The sequence below is a fragment of the Amblyomma americanum genome, chromosome 7, assembly GCF_052857255.1.
Source record: "Amblyomma americanum isolate KBUSLIRL-KWMA chromosome 7, ASM5285725v1, whole genome shotgun sequence".
NCBI classification, from domain to species: domain Eukaryota; kingdom Metazoa; phylum Arthropoda; class Arachnida; order Ixodida; family Ixodidae; genus Amblyomma; species Amblyomma americanum.
In genome coordinates, this window is record NC_135503.1 from 62497687 (window position 1) to 62515787 (window position 18101).

Sequence of the window (18101 nt, forward strand, 5' to 3'; positions counted from 1 at the left end):
CGTTTCATTTCATTTCATTTCATTTCATTTATTAAGTCCTCAAAGGCCCCATTTAAGGGGTATTACATGAGGGGTGGGCGGGGAGTACGGCAGTTATGACAAAAAAAAAAGATTTTCGATGGCAGTCTTGAATTGTTGAAGATCTTCAAGGGAAGCGATATGGCCGGGAAGGTCGTTCCAGTCCAGGGCAGTACGGAGGAAAAATGATTTTTGGAACGTTGTGGTATGGGCGCGCTGGGGGTAGACTGCTTTGAGATGGCTGTGACGGGATAAACGATGGGCTGGGCGGATGAGTGCGTTGTTCGGTGGCAAGCTGTGAAAAAATGTATGATAAAGAGAAAGGCGAGCTAGTTGACGACGGGATGCTAGGGTACGAAGTTCAAGTCGAGATTTTAGTCCAGTTACACTAGCGCGATATGAGTACTCTGAAAGAATAAATCGCGAAGCGCGATTTTGAATAGATTCCAGTAAATTCGACAGGTTGGTTTGGTGAGGATCGAATATAGAACTGGCGTACTCTAGTTTAGGTCGGACAAGGGATATATAGGCAATTAGTTTGACGGAAGGGGGTGCTAAGGAAACGTTACGCCGTAAGTAGCCAAGGACGCGATTGGCTGAGTTAGCTATATTAGTAACATGACTGTGCCAGGATAGGTCACTGGAGATATGGACACCTAGGTACTTAATATTGTCGGTTTGAGTTATGGGACAACCGTAAAGGAGGTAGTTGGGAGGTGAGTAGTTACGTCGGCGGTGAAAAGAGACTAAAACGGTTTTATTGACATTTATTTTCATGAGCCAGGTATCGCACCACTCTTGCACTTTAACGAGGTCGTTCTGTAGGACGGCAACATCTGATTGGTTATTTATGGAGCGGTAAATCACACAATCGTCGGCAAACAGGCGTATGTTCGATGACATGTTATTTGGCAGGTCATTAATATAAATTAGGAAAAGAAAGGGGCCTAAAACAGTACCTTGAGGAACACCCGACCGGACATGGGAGAGAGCGGATGAATGGGAGTTGGCGACAACAAACTGGAGACGATTGGTTAGAAAACTGCTGATCCAGGTGAGCACACAAGAGTCTAAATTACGGCATGACAGTTTGAGTAGCAGGTGACGATACGATACTTTGTCGAATGCTTTCTCGAAATCTAAAAAAAATGCGTCAGTGGGTGTATTAAGGTCAAGGTTGGTGTGAATGTCATGAAGGAAAAGAGCAAGCTGTGATTCACAAGAGTGACCTTGACGGAAGCCATGCTGATTGGGGTGAAAAAAGTTGACCGATGAAAGGAAAGATGCAACCTGGGAATAAATAATATGCTCCATGATTTTTGAACAAACACTTGTGATAGATATTGGTCTGTAGTTGGTGGGGCATGAACGGTTACCTTTTTTGAAGACAGGAACGACCTTCCAACGTCTGTTGTTACATTCATTTTAACTGTTTGAAGTGCCATTTATAGCGCTCGCCGCTTTCGAGGCGCGGAACGAACGCACGCATGATAATGAAGGCGGCAACAGACAACGCACCTCGCAAAAAACTATCATTTACAAACTGCAGCGCGAGAGGTTGCAGTTCTAGTTGCAGTGATAGGCAATTCTGTATATGCCATAGTTTTCTTTATACATCCGCGCACCCTGTGCGTAGACCGCAGGCCTCAGTTTCTGCTGAAAGTTTTTTGTATACTAGATTGTCCGCATATGTTACATAGCCCACAGGGGCAAGGTGTGCCACCATCGCATAGAATTGTATGTATAGGCGCCGCGCAACTACCACAAAACTTTGTAATAGAATAAGGGTTGAGGTTTATACCCTATTCGGCGACATAAAAAAAAACTATATACTGCATTGTTCGCACCTACAGATAGTCCGAGAACAGCAAATTTTCACCTTTTATACATCTATAGTGCGTGCACTTTACACCTGCTGCTGGAAACTGCTCGGCCATCACCGCAGCCTTTCGCGCTGCGGGAAGTCTGAATTAGCAAGAGTCTCGCTGAGGTCTTGAGTCTGATAGACCAGCGTGTTCTATTGAAAGTCCAATTGACACGGTTGCCTGCCAGGGCGCATGGCAAGCATGATCTTTTACTCTTGTGTCGTGTTCTGATGCCAACTCAAGCAATAAAAAAATACGCCCGATCGAGTTGTCTAAGGCATCGGGGAAACGAACCTTCTCTGTTCGCTCCACCGGCGGTTCGAATGCCGTTGGGGCTGTTTTCTTTTTTTTTTTGCTGGACGCCATTAAGACCGGAAGTGTCGGAATATTTCGAATATGTACGGCTTCAGGTTCGCTCTCATGTGCCGCGCGCGTCAGGCTCGGCCCCCATGTAGGCTTCAGTTTCCCTCAGTTTACGGGCGATGTTCCCCTTAATTTGCCGAGAATGGGAGCCATGCATGCTTTAAAACTTCTGGCGCGCTTTATGTAGAGATCCCTGGAGGTTCAAAGTGTCCGTGCATGGTAGCATAGTTTGCATGGTTTGAAAAGTGTTTTCTGCACTGTTTATGCCTGTCAAATCATCTGCTTTACAATGGCAGCAGCACGTATGCCTTTGTTCAGAGTTCTTCCGTGATTTGGAGAGCTGCGGCGGGCGCCCACACTATACTTCACTAAATCAGCGGCGCCTCACAGTGCTTCCTATTAACCTCAGAGACGCGACGTAGTTGGGCGGGTGTTTGTCAGGTCATCCGTGTTACAAACGAGCACCGCGGATATGCCTATTGCTAAGGTTATCCCCGATCTGGGACGCACGCACTGGCATGGAGTCTTATGCTAGGGATCCCAGGCTGCGTCATCGCGCGGCGTTTGCACACAGCCTCCGCGCTACCCTTCATGGCCAACCTAAGCTAGAAGATGAGGGAAGGACGGCAGAGAGGGGCATGCATTAAAAGGCTTCATCCATCATTTTTTGGTAATATGACAGCTACTGAAAATAGAAGAGGTGATGGCTGAGCAGATGGGTACTGTCACGATCCAGGGAGGCCCTAAATGCACTCAGTGATCCAGCGTGCCCTCTGCTTTTATCGGCATATGGTCTCATCACCGAATAGCGCGAACTGCTTGGTACCGAAGAATTCTAGCCTCAAGGGTGAGCTTACGTTCTGCTCGTCCCGTATGTAGGAGAGCAGGTCCCCGTGCTTCATGTATGGTGTGATCACCATGAGGCCGTCTCTCTTGTCCATGGTCAAGCCAATGAGGGGAAGCACGTTGGTGTGGCGGAAGTCCTTCATGATGAGCGCTTCCTCGAGGAACGACCGGCTATCGAGTTCACCACCACGAGAGTCTGCAGAGTCGTTAGAGAGACGGAGAAAGGTAAGACTATAGGGTATTCCAGGTGAATTAGCACCTCTTTTGAAAGAAACAGAAATGAAGTTTTCATGCAGATGTAAAATGTAGTCCCACAGCACTATAGGCATGGATGCAGGCTTATAAAGACGACGATATCCAAAGCAGCCTGATAGGCTGGCAGTATAACATGCGGGTGGAAAGGCTGCGCCGATGGCAGATTGGACAAAAGCAGCGGCCAGCGAAGCTCGTTCGAAAATCGCTTGAGGCCATAAGTATATGGTAAGTCTTATTCCTGCTTTCTCGGGGGGTGGTCACCCAAAGACGGGGACCATCGGGTTCTCGTTCGTATAAGCATTCTAATGCGAACGCATTAATACAGTCTTCCAGGTGGTAGGTACAGACTTCTGGCACGTCTTTGGTTCCGCTTGCTCTGCTATCACTCTGAAAGCACTACACCGCAGTTGTATATGCAAAAATATACATAGCGTACAGCAAGCGCCTCTTTGCAAGGTGAGAAAAGTTCAAGCAAAGGATGTTACAAAGTTCAACTACACTGCGCATTGCTTCTGCTGTTTAAGTACGAATGGATCACCACCCCTCAGATTTTCTCCCCTAGTGTGGACCACAGAGTGCGTAGGGTACACGGGTGCCACCATACAGTCAAACTTGCAGCTCGAGCATTATGATGAGTCTTATGTCACGAGAAAGGAAAAACGCTGAGGTGGAGTCGCGGTGCTTCACATAGTGCTTAGTCGGTAGATCAGAAAGTTCTAGTTGTTTGGCCGTGCACAGCACGTGCAACGGTTTGTTGCTTATTACAACGCTTGCCGAGAAACGGGCACCGACTGCATTAGTGTGCCAGCCTCGTTACGTCATGTGAAACGCTTAAGAAGCTGCCGAGGATCTACGCGCAAGGAAAATCACGCCTTATTTTTTGCAATGCCCTCAAATATTTAAGGAGCTTGTAAGAAAAATTAAAGAGCTGAAATAGATTGAACTAAAACACAAAAATTGTGAACCGTTTAACACGAGCATAATAAATGCATAATAATAACGACCGCCATGCTGAGTTCTCAGAACACTAGTTGAGAGGTCTTCTTGTGGTTCGTACAGCAAATAAAAGTTATAATAAGTTAGAATTTCTTAAGACGCCACAGAAATGTAAATCTGCAGGCCACAGGAAAACAAAATGCACTCTTTTCATAACTTATTTACCATGAGCAAACATAAATGTACTGTAGTGCTTAATTGTTCTTAATTTTGCAAAAAAAGATTACAAAACAAGGAAAGCGACATCTTTTATATGCTGTTGAACACTGAATACGTCATTCTTAGTAATCGTTAAACGTCCCTCACTTTAAAAATTAGAGCATTTGTTCACTATGATTCCAAACTGCCCTGAACGTTGGGCTAAACCAGGTCTTAAAGTCTGAGCCAAATATTTGGAATGACTTCCAACATTAATTTCACTACTCGACATATAGGTAAGAAAAGTGAACTATTATATATACGCACTGTTGCGGAGAGTTTTCACAGCAACTTCCTGGTCTTCGTCTCTCCCTCCCACCTTCAAGGTAGCGATGTAAACACAACCAAAGTGACCTTTTGGCGAAGGGAAAGAAAGGTAATGCGAAAAACATAAATTTAACACTCTAGGTCGTCTTACAGAAACTCTGAGCCACCTCTTGAGCTCTGTGAGTGAACACATTCATAGTAGACCACTCTGCATATAAAAGCCAATCTAGCCTATGTGAGCACTATAGCTTCCCGGAAAACTAATGGGGTCATGTCCACTTGTTTCTTTGTCGGAAGTGCAGTAAGGAAAAAAGCAATAAAATGATTTTCTCAAGAACCCTGGACGAAAACAAGCTATTTGCTTATTTCAACGCTTTCAACGAGACAGTGACATGTGAAGGATTTGGATTCTAATGGCTTTCCATCAATATAGCGGGCCCGCGTCGTCAGGAGGTGTGTGGCAATCCGTGAGGGATATGAGGGAAGCGACCAGCTTGACTTGCAGAGATGGCTGGCTATGCTGGCAGTCTCAAGGGCGTGTACATGGGAGAAAGGCTGTTGGATATGCCATAGAAGTGAGAGCGGCTGATTGGGAAGTGTTAGCCAGGAGGGGGACGGGAATCGACTTTCGTTACAAGCCGTTTGTACAATGCGCCTGTCGGAGCTGTAGCCCGACTTCAGTACTGCACTATTCTATATGGCGTGCGGCGTATGTGAATGAAGCACGGAGAAATCGATCTTTTCTTTCTTTGTCCGCCACTGGTTTATCGTCCAGTTTTCATTGTACCAAGTCCTGCAAACTGTCCTTAATTGTAGAAAATCTGCTGAAATCATGCTGGAGGCTTTTTCGATTCAGAAAGAAACTACCGTGATTGCAGGTATGCTCCAGCCTGCTCTGATATAAACGCGTTTCTCTTCAATCTTGTTGTCTGTGCCTCTGGCTGATCAAATGCATAGCTGGTTAAACGCTTTCCACTGTCTGGTTAGTAAGAAACCGTTTCATAACGTTAGGGTGTTGTATTTACTCTGACGTCACAGATTGACGGCGTGTGTGGTGCGTCGCTCGTGGCGCGCGGCTCGTGAGCGTGCCTTCACTCAATAGCCCGGTAGGTAGGTAAACTCTTTTATTGCGCCCAAAAACAGGGGACCAGTCAAAGGACAGGTTGCGCTGACTTAGAGGAGGTCGGCGGGGATCCTTTGGGATGCCGCGGCCTCCACCGCGCGCTGGATAAGCCAGCGTTGGTCTGCTGGCTTGGAAGTACACAGGAGATACTCCCACGTCTCTGGGGTGTTTGCGTTGTCTGTGTTGTAATGTGTACAAGTCCACACCATGTGTATGAGTGTGGCCGGAGTTGAGCAGTGTTTACACATGGGGGCTATCTGTTCCGGAAAGATCCTGCTGTATAAGAGGGGGTGTGGGAAGCTGCCAGTTTGTAGTTTGCGCCATTGGACGGCCTCGCGTCTTGTTAGATCGCGGTGTGCGGGAGGATATGTGCACCTTTGGAGTCGGTAGTGCTGGAGTATGTCCGTGTAAGTGGTGAGTAGAGAAGCGCGTGGGATATTAGTGTCAGCGGAAGCAGGGTGGCTGATCATACTCTCGGCTCGGCAGCTGAGATCTCGAGCGAGAGTGTGTGCCTGGGCGTTTCCGCTGAGCGACTCGTGGGCTGGAGCCCAAAGAAGTAAGCGAGATGTGGAAGAGGGTGCTGTAGAACGTAGAATGTGTAACGCCTGGCAAGAGATACGGCCAGCATCGTAATTGCGAATAGCCTGTTGAGAGTCACTGATGACGACTTTGGTATTAGGGTCGGCTAGCGCGAGCGCAATGGCAACCTCCTCAGCTGCGGTGACTGTTTCTGCATTGCGAATGCTGCAGGCTGTGTACCAGCTGCGGTGAGGGGCGAGAGCTACCGCCACCATCGCTGGCCTCGATGGATGGTAAGAGGCGTCCGTATACGTGACGTCCGGACGTCCGCTGAAGCGTTTCTCGAACTGACGAGCCCGGTCGGCCCGTCTCTCGGCGTGGTGTTCCGGGTGCATCCGTTTGGGAATGGGAGGAATGCGGAGATTTAGGCGATATTCCGCTACCGCGGCAGAGATTGGTCGCCCGAAGCAGTACTCGGTAGAATGTCGTAACCATCGCTATGGAGGTAAGCGGAAGTGAGGAGCATGTGAATAAGCGGCGCAAGAGCGTCACCGGCGAGGTAATCCTGACGGGACAGCTAGCGATGTCTCCAGACGTCGCTAGCTAGAGACAGGCGAACCACGATGGTGTCACTCGGGTGTTCGATCGTCAATTTTGCCCGAACGTGATCCAGATTACCGGCTCAGTGTGCGAAAGAGGCTCAGTGAGTTTACGAATTTGAATGCTAGCCATCCGCTTAACAGCTTCATTCATCCGGAACAGCACAGTAAAGCGCATAGTCACCAGCTGGCACTGAAATTCACAGCATCTTAATAGTTACAGAGTGCTGTTTTCACCTTTGTGCAGTTAGAGTGCAGATATCGGTATTTCGGTATATACCGAACCTGATACTGCTAAAAAAATGCGTATGCGATGCCATCGGACGCCTGGGTGAAGGAAGAAGGGTTCCTCTTGGCAACTGTGCGCGGATGCAGGCCGTGGTAGCTACTGCTTCGCTTATGATGGCGCACATCAGAGAGGTAGTAGGGTTCAGAGATATGTCGAATGCTAAATCCCGCATCCTGAATTTCGTGATTGTATTTCCGCACTAGACGAAATTCTCTCCAGGCAACATCATTGGTAAGCGCTGTGCTCACCCCAAGGCACCCCTCGTGCTAGATACACTGTTGTCTTATAGTCCCTTATCACATGTCTTAAGGGTAAAAACGCGCCAGTAGGTATACGATGCAGGTGACTCCGAATTCCTATGCTTTGTTGTGCCACTGCCGGGAGGAACATGACTTCATTTCTTGTGCACTGAATATCATAACCATGCAGGAGTGAGACCTAACGCAGAAAAGTTTACACAAAGCTCAATAACCGTTAAAATAGGTTGTATACTGTGAAACCAGCACATATGAGCAGCAATGCTAAAGCGAATGCACAGGAATGAATAAGAACTCAAGAACAGTGCATTCCAATAAAAGAGAATCCACAAAGGGACCTAGGCTTCGTATTGGAGAAGTCGAAAAGGGGGAACGTCGATCATGTTTTAACAGAATATTACATGTGTTGCACGCTTAGCGGTGCACATGCAATGCAAAGTTTTAAACCACCGTCATGAAGCAACGCATTCCAAGTAGAGGGGAAGACGCTCTTTATAACACTTTTTTTACATTATTCCCCCGATTTCACGGGTACCATAACGGTTTCTTCTTTTATACCTGGTTATGCTTTTATACTTCGTGGATTATCTCTAAATTTATCATCTTAAGGTACCTTGACCGATGACAGGGCCCAGTTGTAGGAGCTCTCTGTTGAAGAGAAGCTTTTCGGCTTCAAGCATGGCTTTAGTCTCCTCATCAATTTCAAAACCAGGTTGTATTTGAGGCTGCTGGGCGGCAGAGTCGCTTCCTTGCAGGGAATCTATGGGAAAGGAGGATGAGTTAGACAGAGGAACTTTCGTCATGCTCCGATGACGACGCATTGGGTAATGATCGACCAATATAAATTAAGGCTCGAGTCGGGCGGGATAAAACCAGCGTCTTTCGAGTCAGTAGCCGAGCATATAATGCACTATTTGTGTCGCAAATAAGTTATTGCTCATTAGTCTGGTTGACAACTACTAAAACCAACCTAGAAAAAATTTACCTTCTTCAAAAGAAAGCCATACGTCACATTGCCAACCTTGATTACCTAAGCCACACACGGCAAGCTTTTGAAACGTTCAGTGTATTAATGATTCAAAGCATTTGTGAATTCCGTATATTGCTTTCATTTCATCTGTCGTTATCCTTTAGGTCAATGATAGAAGGCACTGAGCTATTGAAACAGAACTTCCACACAGTTAATACTCGCAACACAGACACTTGATTAATTCCCCCTTTTCGCACTGACTATAAGTTCCAAGCATTACAGCACAATCTTCCAATAATTTTAAATAGATATAAAGATATAAATAACCCTGCTAAGAAAGCATTGCCTGAATTATTTCTTCAGAAATAATTCCTGACTTCTCCTTCGCGCCCAAGTACAGCTGTTCCCTTGTATGTTTTTGCAAATTTGTTTTTTGCACTTCCGTATTTTCATTAATGATGATTTTGTGCTTTTTGACTGTCCTGTTTTTGTGAAAACTGTAACCTGACTATGTGTCCGCTTTTTCATTTTGTGTATGTAAAGATTTTCAACTGTATCTGCTCCTTTTTTTTTCTGTGCATGTAACGATTTTGAACTGAGTCGGCCCCTGTTCCTTGTAAAGGCTGCCTGGGCCTCGTCAAGCTGTATACCTACAGCTTTTAGTCCAGGCAGCCAGCCAGAGTTTTCTGGGAAATAAATGGAATTGAATTGAATTGAAATAACCACTGAGCCACCGCGGCGGTCTATTCATAATGGATTCTCCCTCGCTTCCTAGAGCGTAAGTGACCCAGGCCTTCACTTATAGTGGTCGATCATCTCTTTTGTTTTAATGCGAAAGCATTAGACGGCTCATCAACACGAAAACCCGGTGTCGCCCAAAAAGCGGCGGCATTGAAAAACTCGCGGGTGGTTGAAACGTTGTGACGTCCTGAATGGGCGAAAATATGAAATATTACCTAGTAATGTTCAGTACTAGTACTAACAACTGCACCAACTACAAAGAGATAAAATAGAATTGCAACTGAATCAAAACAGAAATAAAATACAATTGGAGTAGAATTTAATTAGCATTAGAATAAAATTTGAATGGATTGCAGTAGAATTCCAATATTTTGGCATTACTCGCACGTAGGCAATTTAGGCACTGCAATTTTTCTTTTTTTCTCATTCTAACTACCCACTTTGTGCTTCCTTATGACGACGGCGGCAGTTAATAGGCTAAATTGTACTTTTTGATTCAGTCACGTATGCCGCAATACTTTGTAGCCTACAGGGCAACCCAAATGCTAAGCACTGACGCTGAACCTCTTGAGCGGCTTTGACAACAGAACTGTGACGGCCGTCCGTCCGTCCGTGTGTGTGTGTGTGCGTGTGTGTGCGCGTGTGTGTGCGCGCGTGCGTGCGCGCGTATATCTATATCCGTGTAACCGTCCGTCCGTCCCTCTGTCTGTATTCTACCTAGATAAAAAGCCAGCTTATTAAATCTGCTCCAGTACCTGCCTCGTTTCGTTAACGGAACTTTTCTTTCGGGGGTTCACTAAGACCACACACTCTATTAACTATTTAATTTATTTGCTGAATTTAAAGCTTTTATGAAGGCTATTTATAAGCCACTGAGGTTTCAAAGGGCCACAGAAAGGGGTGTTTGAGCTTGGCTGTAGAATGCTGGCACTATGTAGAGTACAGGCCACCCAGCGTCCATGCCGCGCACAAGACCTCAAAAGCGAGCGGGGAATTTACAGTACATTTTTAAAAACTCCCGCTTTCGCACCTCGCGGCGACGCGCGGTGCCGGTCTTTCGCACGAAAACCTGGCAGACGACGTCACGTCTTGCAAATGACGTCAGCAGCCGGGGGGTTATCATTGGTTCACAGCGCCAAATTCTTTCATACGTCACACGTTACCGCGGCCGCGGCCACTCCGCGCGCGCCGCAGCCGGCGGAGGTAGGGGAGGGGCCGAGTGAGAGGGGCCGGCGGAGGAGCGCCGCCGTTTTGGGTGTGAGAGGAGAGGGAAAGGCGCGAAGACGCGGAAGTTCAAATTTCGTCTGCATATAACTCAGCTTGCACAAAACGAATTAAAATAATTCTTGCTGGTGGATACTTATGAACCGTCGTCTTTTAACATCCCAGACATATCGCACCTTTATTGAGACCCGTCCCTTTAAATGATGTTTCATTTCCCGTATTTATTTTCGTGCCATGACTCTCGTTTGCTCAAACAACGAAACACGTAAGGATAATGGAAAGTGGATAAGTGCTCTCACTGTGGCTTGCATTCTGCCGAGAGATGTTCTCGTGAATACGGGAAGGCGGCGAAGTCCTTCTGGGCTCTAGTACTCGTAGGATAAAACAGCATATTGCTAATAATAGGATCCCCAACAAGGCGATGAATACTAAAGCGACAGTGGGAATAGTGCCGGACTCTTCGTCCAACAGGGATAGATTCCCCATCGGGTAGCTTTGTCCGGCGTACACCACCTGCGGATAAGAGGGACAGGGAGTAACTGAACAGAAGAACTCCGCTTAAAGCGCAATACATATAAGACATCGCCGTAAAGTGCAAAACGAACACAAAAACGCAAGAATATTCAGTGCTGGAGGGGAAATACAGGCCAGGTTTGTTAACAAACTTAAAGACCGGTAGTCGTGCCTTTGAAATGAAACTCAAGGTCGGTATTATTCGGTATGCCTAATTTAAGACCTCGTTTTGCTCTTCATGGTTCAGTTGTGTTGCTCATGCATAGTTTGGGGCGAGCTATACATGCCATTGAAGAAAATGGGGTGTAAGAACTGCTCATAATTTCTCTTTTCTGCGAAGGGGGTATTGATACGTAACCTGTGACAAATGGAAAGGATTTGAATAATACTTCAGCTGTCTCTTATCAGATGCAAGAACTCCTCTTAAACTGTTGCAGTCGTATTAATACGTGACGCGCGATAAATAAAAAAATATGCCTGATATTCCGACTGTCAGTTTGGTTAATATAACAAGGGAGACGTGCCACGTATACCGTTAATTGAGCATATCGTTCCGTGCGCGCCACAAGGAGCCAATAGCAGCGCATGTAGCCCCGTAAGAACGACACAGCACGGCAGAGGAAGTGGAGGTCAGGCAAGATGTGTTTGCCTTAGAAGTCTTCTGCTACATTTGAATCATGGAGGGAAGAAAACACAGGGCGGGGGAGGGGGGGGGGGGGGCGTCATCAAAAATACAGGGAAGAATGTCGGACCACACGTTTCAAGCATGAAAGGTTCTTTGTCGAAGGCCGGGTCTGTGCTCATCAGGGGAGGCCTGCTTTGGCGTGCTTCGAGAGAGAAAGAGGAAAGAAAACTGTTTGAACAGCCCTTGGACGGCGGGGGGGGGGGGGGGGGGGGGGGGGGGACCGCATGACGCGACACTTCTTCCTCAGTTTATTTTTGTTCTCCAATATTTGAACGGCCCCTAATCAAGCAGGGAGACAACGGCATGATTCCATTTTGTCAGTAGCACAGTCCCACACTACGACAAGTAGACCTTATTGACAGTCCCTTCGAACCAGACCGGTGGCAAGCCTTCCTTGACTAGTAAGTTAAAATGGCTATTTATCTCGTACTTTTTCTTTAAGATTTTTTCTTATCATGGTTACTGCTATCCTAAGATGTTTTTTAGGTTCTAAGCTATGCTATTTTGATTTTGGTGACGGGTTGCGCAATTTTTTCGTTATAAATTTACGCCGCCAGTAATCTAGTTTTCTATTATTTGTCTCCGCTGCTGATGTGTTGACTTTGCTCTCACTGTCTCTGAAACCTAGAACTCCTGGAAAGCTTGGTCAGTGAAAATTTGGGCAGAGATCTGCCTGGTCTGGAGGAAAATTGGAAAGCAAAAGGCATTCCGCCCCGCAACGGCTACGTGTCTACACGGCGCAGCGTCTAAACGAAAAACTTCATCCGACACTGAGTCGTCCGACGGCTCAACAACAAACCAAAATGACGGAAGCCCACCCAGCCCACTAAAACAGTCCATGTCACCATCCCGTATGTCAAACGCACAAGGGAAACGCTGGCCCGCTTGTTTCGCAAGCAGGGAATACAGGTCTGTGACAAACCACCGTCAACCCTCGGACCGCGAGAGACCCGAAGGACCACGCACCGAAGGAAGGAGCACCAGCACCTACAAAATCCCCTGTCTGACTGTTCCGCCAGCTACATTGGCGAAACGGAGTTTTTTCCACAAAGGTTTCGCCTGGTCAAACAACCATGTCTGGTGTTTCGACCGAGAGCTCAATGCAGTCGCATAGCATTCTGAGGAACAGGCCTATTCTCAGGTTCATGCCAGGGTTGCTGATATCGAGCTCAATCTATTGTAGCAACAGCTTATAGAATCCTGGCCCATACAAAGCAATCCCGGAAATGTAAATTTGTCCCAAGGGTCCCTTCCATCAGTGTATATACATGGCCTTCGCGACGTCCCGAAAATTTCGCCCCCCACCCCCTTCCTTCTACCCGTCCCATTGTCAGCACTCTACTATACTATGTGCTTCACACGGCGGTGCCTCAGCGATAGCCCAATATCCACCAATTGTGACTCACGCGGCGCCCCCCCCCCCCCCCCCCCCCCCCCTCCTTCACAGAACACTGCAGTGGGCGGAAAATAAGATTGAAAAAGCGGCTTTCTTGCTCCCACCCAATCAACATTGAAGACAGTGCCCGGTCTGCGCCGAAACGGCGGTTCTCTCATGAGCCTTTGGTCGGAGTGTCCTTTTTCTCTCCTGGAAAGCTGACCATGCCTTCCTTGATCCATGGATGCACAGCTTTACAGTCTACTAGAACACGTGTACTGCTTGCTACACTTCTCCCACGTGCTACGCAAATGTCACCTCCTTGTTCATGCTTACTGCTGTATTGTCTCGTTCTATGGCGAAATGGAATGCACTGCCGATCGAATTATCATACAGCGGTCACTTCCGGATTTCGCCCTTTGCGGCTTTGAATTCAGGCTATGATTATTTTGTTTTATTTTTCACCATTTAGCGTTATCGATTTAGCGAACTTTCTTTTCTATGTTCGTGATAACCGCCTATTCCTTGTTGTCGACTTGTAGCCTATCGTAAGCTTTGTAGTCCTTTTCCTCAATCACGGGTCCACGTTTTTGCTGCATCACTATCATAATCAGCCTGACTACGATCACCTTAGGAAAAATGCCTCTCCCATATCAGCACATATCCCCTCTACGGTATGGTTTGTTGTCCTTCCATGAGCGTCTAGAGCCAATCTGCCAACGGTTCTTTCATGTCTAACCGTTGTAGTACGTCTGATTTCAAGTACAGTATCGCGTTTGCAAATTTCAGGTCAGGCGTCATTGCACCGTTCTACAGCCCTCCTGTTACTTCATATCTGTTGAGTTCCCATAGTGTTGTATATGCTTTATTAAGAGCACGTTCCTCTTTCGTTTTGTCTTTAAATGTTCCTTGTGGTTCTGTAAATATCGTCTTCCGTCATTAATTGACTCGCTCAGATGTCCGTACTTCTGTACAGCTGAATTTGCCCGGTATAAATACGGTTAAAGTGCACCTATCGTTTAATACGGTTACTCCATATTTTTTAACGCCGAATTCCAATCGAATGTTTAAAGTCTCATTATTCTCTTCTGATCGGTTCGGAAGCGCACATATTACTCGAGGTCCTTTGGGAGACAGAGACAAAATATTGTGCTGCTGCCTGATATGAAATGAATAAAGTTATTCTTCGTGACGTTGGCACCATATTAAAGTTCTACCGTTACTTTCTACCTTTCAGTTGACCTCGACAAGGGAATTTCTCTAAACACTGAGAAAATATGTGTGAATTGTTATTACATGCCGGTTTAGCTCTTCGACACGAAAGATCAGGGACAACTCAAAGGCAACGACTTAACACTGCATCGAATTTAAACAGCAACATGGCCATTGCAGTGCTAGAGGCACAACAAGTCTTTACCTTGAGAAAATCACAGGTATGGTCTTTTCAAGGATTGATGCTTACCTCAAATGTGTTAGATGAACCAGGGACGAAAACATCTCTGCTAAGTCGGCAGACCGCTGAGTGAGGAGTTATCTTGGTGAATATACATTCGTGATCGACGCCATTCACACGGACTGGAAGCTTGTCACTGCTATTAAAAATTTCGAAGTTCTTTCCCTAAAAAAGAGTGCATGCGGCAGTGTTAACAATACTGCAACAGGTACCGCAGGCAGCGAAATAGACAAGCACCAGACATGACTTCTTTGTCATACATTAATGAAACACAAAATCGAGGTATTAAGTAGATCACAGATTACTGATTAGGTTTCTGAGGTAAAAGTGTCATTTTCACCAAAAGCATAAGCTTCGATAATGTAGAAAATGCCTTAAAAGTATTGTACTGGGCTACTGGTAGTGAAGCAACAGTTGAATTCTGGTACCACTCGCGAGAATTTTTCGAGGGTCAAGATTCGCCGACGCTGCTTGGGAGCTTTATAAAAGTTCTGTTCTATAAATCTACTCTTCTGCACGTGACAAGAAAGTGCCACCTGTGCCACTTGCGTATAACAGGCACAGACAGACAGAGAGACAGACAGCGTGTTTTCGCTGAAAGTTGGCTATAGTGCTGACGGAGTAAAAACAAAGATTATAGACTTCACTAAAGCAGTGTTGAGCCTGGAAATTAAACCAGCAGATAGCAATTTTGGGCTCATTACTAGCGGCATTTTCGCTAAAAGCAAGATAAATAATGTATTCAGAGGCTTTGAAAGGAGACAGTGTCCACACCTTGATTTCAACGGATGGATCGCTGAGGTTAACTCTCTTTACTCCCTCAGGAAAAGGGTCGAAATGAGGCGGCGGCTGGTAGATGAAATCGAAGTGTCGCCTCTCGCCTAACGGCATGTGCAACCCGTCCATACGAAAGCTAATCTGCGCCAGAATATGCAGATCGTTTGCTCCAAGCTGATCATTGTTGATCACGGAGAACTCCACCAGCGGTGTTCCAGGGCACATCATCTTCTCGCCATTCTCCGTGGCTTGGCAAGCCTACAAGGCAAAAGAGGAGTGGGCATATTTTTGAAGGACGGCAGGGATGCTATGGGGTGTAGCAATATTTGAGGCGAGACAACCCTTCTGTTGTTACAACCGCGCCATATTCGAGGTCCGGTGATCGACCTTCCGAGAAGAATGGCAGTATGTCGAGGAGAAATCTTGTAGCCTTGCAAGCGGCAAGCGCAGGAGTTGAAGCTCGGGGCTAATCGTAGAGAATGCACTCTTCAACGCTCAGTGCTGTCCAAAAGTCGCTCTGCTATATGGCTGATATTTTAACGCCACACAGTCGACAGTAGCTGCGAATATGAAAGTGGTCCGCTTTTTCTACAAGCGACTTTTTAAATGTTAAACAATATGTGTTGGGCAAAGCCTGTTGAAATGCCGGATCTTCTTTTGCAGCTGCACCCCTCTTTTACGCTGGTGAAGAATGTGCGCCGAGGCATTGAATCCTTCTGCCTTTCACCTGAGCTTACTTAACGCTGCGAAGAAGTTATTACTTAGACTGCGAACACGCCTTGTCACGTAAAATTTGCTTCACAAAGGAAAACCACACACTACGGTAAATTATTGTTTTTATCGTGCTCTGGCTGGAATGGATGGGTTTCCCTATATTAACGTACACGAGTAGCGTAATTATTAAGTAGGCGTGTCATTAAATATGAATGCTCTTGAATAAGAGGCAGGTTTCTTTCAGATAGGGATCTGAATTTCAGTGGAAGCGTGGTCGACGGTTGCAAACGTAGGGGAGAGTTGCGAAGTTAGGTTTCCGCAATGCAATATTTTGAAGCGGGAGGTCTTGTTTTGTACACGAGTTTTCTTTTAACATCAGCGCCTAACCGAGCACCGTATCCAATGCTTGTAGCTGTCCCTGGCGCATAGTTCATCCTGAGTTCAGGCTACTCTCTAGATGGTGGTAACGGCCCGCGTCTTGGATTTGTCTAAAGGAGACGAGCGCACAACACAAGATGCCATTATTTTAATCATATGTAGCTACATGCGGATTATTGTTCCCTGAAGCATGTACGAAGCGGTTCCACATTTCGTACAAGAGCCTTTTTGAGCCGATTATTAGTGTAATCTCCATAATAAATAAATTTAAAATGCTGTATGTTGCGGACTATATAAATGTGTCGATTTACAGCAGTTATAATTTTAAAAATGTTGTAAACAGTCGTGTCCAATGCGATCTTGGTTCTAATTATTTTTTTATGGTCACTCTTAGAGAGATATTAAAAACTGTAAACATTCTGACAAAGCCATCGTTGTAAACGAAACTTACTGATATTGCTTGCTATTTATATCGAGAAACCTTGCGACTTCTCATTGCTCTCGCTTTAATCTTTCTGTGGCTAAGGTAAGCATCTATGAAGGCCTTCACCACAAGGTTGCCTGAAACACCTCTTACCTTACAAACTCATAAACTCTGAACTTCCTGCCTTCCTGTTTAAAGAAACCAACTCACCTTTTTGATCTCTTCTTGCTTCGTACCATTCAAAGAGCTGACTTTAGTCACAATAACGTGCTTGGAGACGCTGTCAAGGTGGTTGCCCGTCACAACAACAGTGAAGCGTCCACTGCAAACGCGGGACATCGCTTTTTGCAGTGACCAATGAAAGAGAGCTCAAACACTGAGAAGAAGCTACGGCTCAGTAGTTTTCACGCAGTATTCACCACGGGTGCCATCTTACACGCAGTTCCAGAGCGGATAGGACGAAGCTGCTTTCGAGAAGCTATGTCGCGCTGTTAGCAAAGTGTAGCCTACCTCCCCGCTCTATGAAATTTGATTCTGAATAATTTGAAAGTTCTCGAGCTCAGTTTATTCAAACACTAATCCGCCATTCGCCCATGGTTGACTACAACGAGCGTGTCGCTGACTGCTTGCAACAAAATATTCCCTTCTATTGAAACCTAATGAAACTTGTTTGAGGAGCTAGTTGATTTTTAATGAAATAAGCATATACGTTGATTGTGCGCCACTTACCTGTAGGTTGATCTCTTGGGTGTAATGTCGTTCACCATAACGTTCGGCTTGAAAGTGGCTTTTGTGCCGATATTGACTTCTTCGACCAAGGGAACCCGGATGTCATCTATTGTCATAGTGACCGGCGCCCGCTCCTCCACTTCGTCTGCGGCCACAGCGCTCGTTGAGCATTCCAAAAACGTTGCGTTTATCCTGTTTCAGGCAAATCAATCTTTATCTGGACCGAGCGGGCGGCTCAGGGTAATTTCGCAACGCTGGATTAAAATGTACCTTTTTATCCTTTTGAGCTGCAAATACTGCAAAAATGGGAGAGCCTGGCCAAAATAAGGCCGCATTCGCACTTGCGTTCAGCTCCTTGCCATATTTACCCATACAAAAATGTCCTATGGCCGGCTATAGAATTTTGGCCCAAATAGCTATAGACCTTTCCTATTTCTGTCTTAGCTGTCTATACAAGCTGATATATTTTTCTATCGAGAGCTTAAGACAATTGTATGGTTCCAAAGCTATAGCTTTAGTGGCA

General features: G+C 46.1%; 1 protein-coding gene across 1 annotated transcript in view; it reads right to left on the bottom strand.

The window, feature by feature from the left end:
* Positions 1–18101, bottom strand: part of LOC144097734 (uncharacterized) — a 38211-nt gene that overhangs the window by 1643 nt on the left and 18467 nt on the right. The window contains exons 4-7 of the mRNA XM_077630372.1: positions 10830–11043; positions 8209–8355; positions 4809–4895; positions 3104–3288 (exon numbers count right to left, since the gene is read on the bottom strand). Of these exons, the coding sequence (XP_077486498.1) occupies positions 3104–3288; positions 4809–4895; positions 8209–8355; positions 10830–11043 (633 nt within the window). The remainder of the gene's footprint in view (positions 1–3103; positions 3289–4808; positions 4896–8208; positions 8356–10829; positions 11044–18101) is intronic.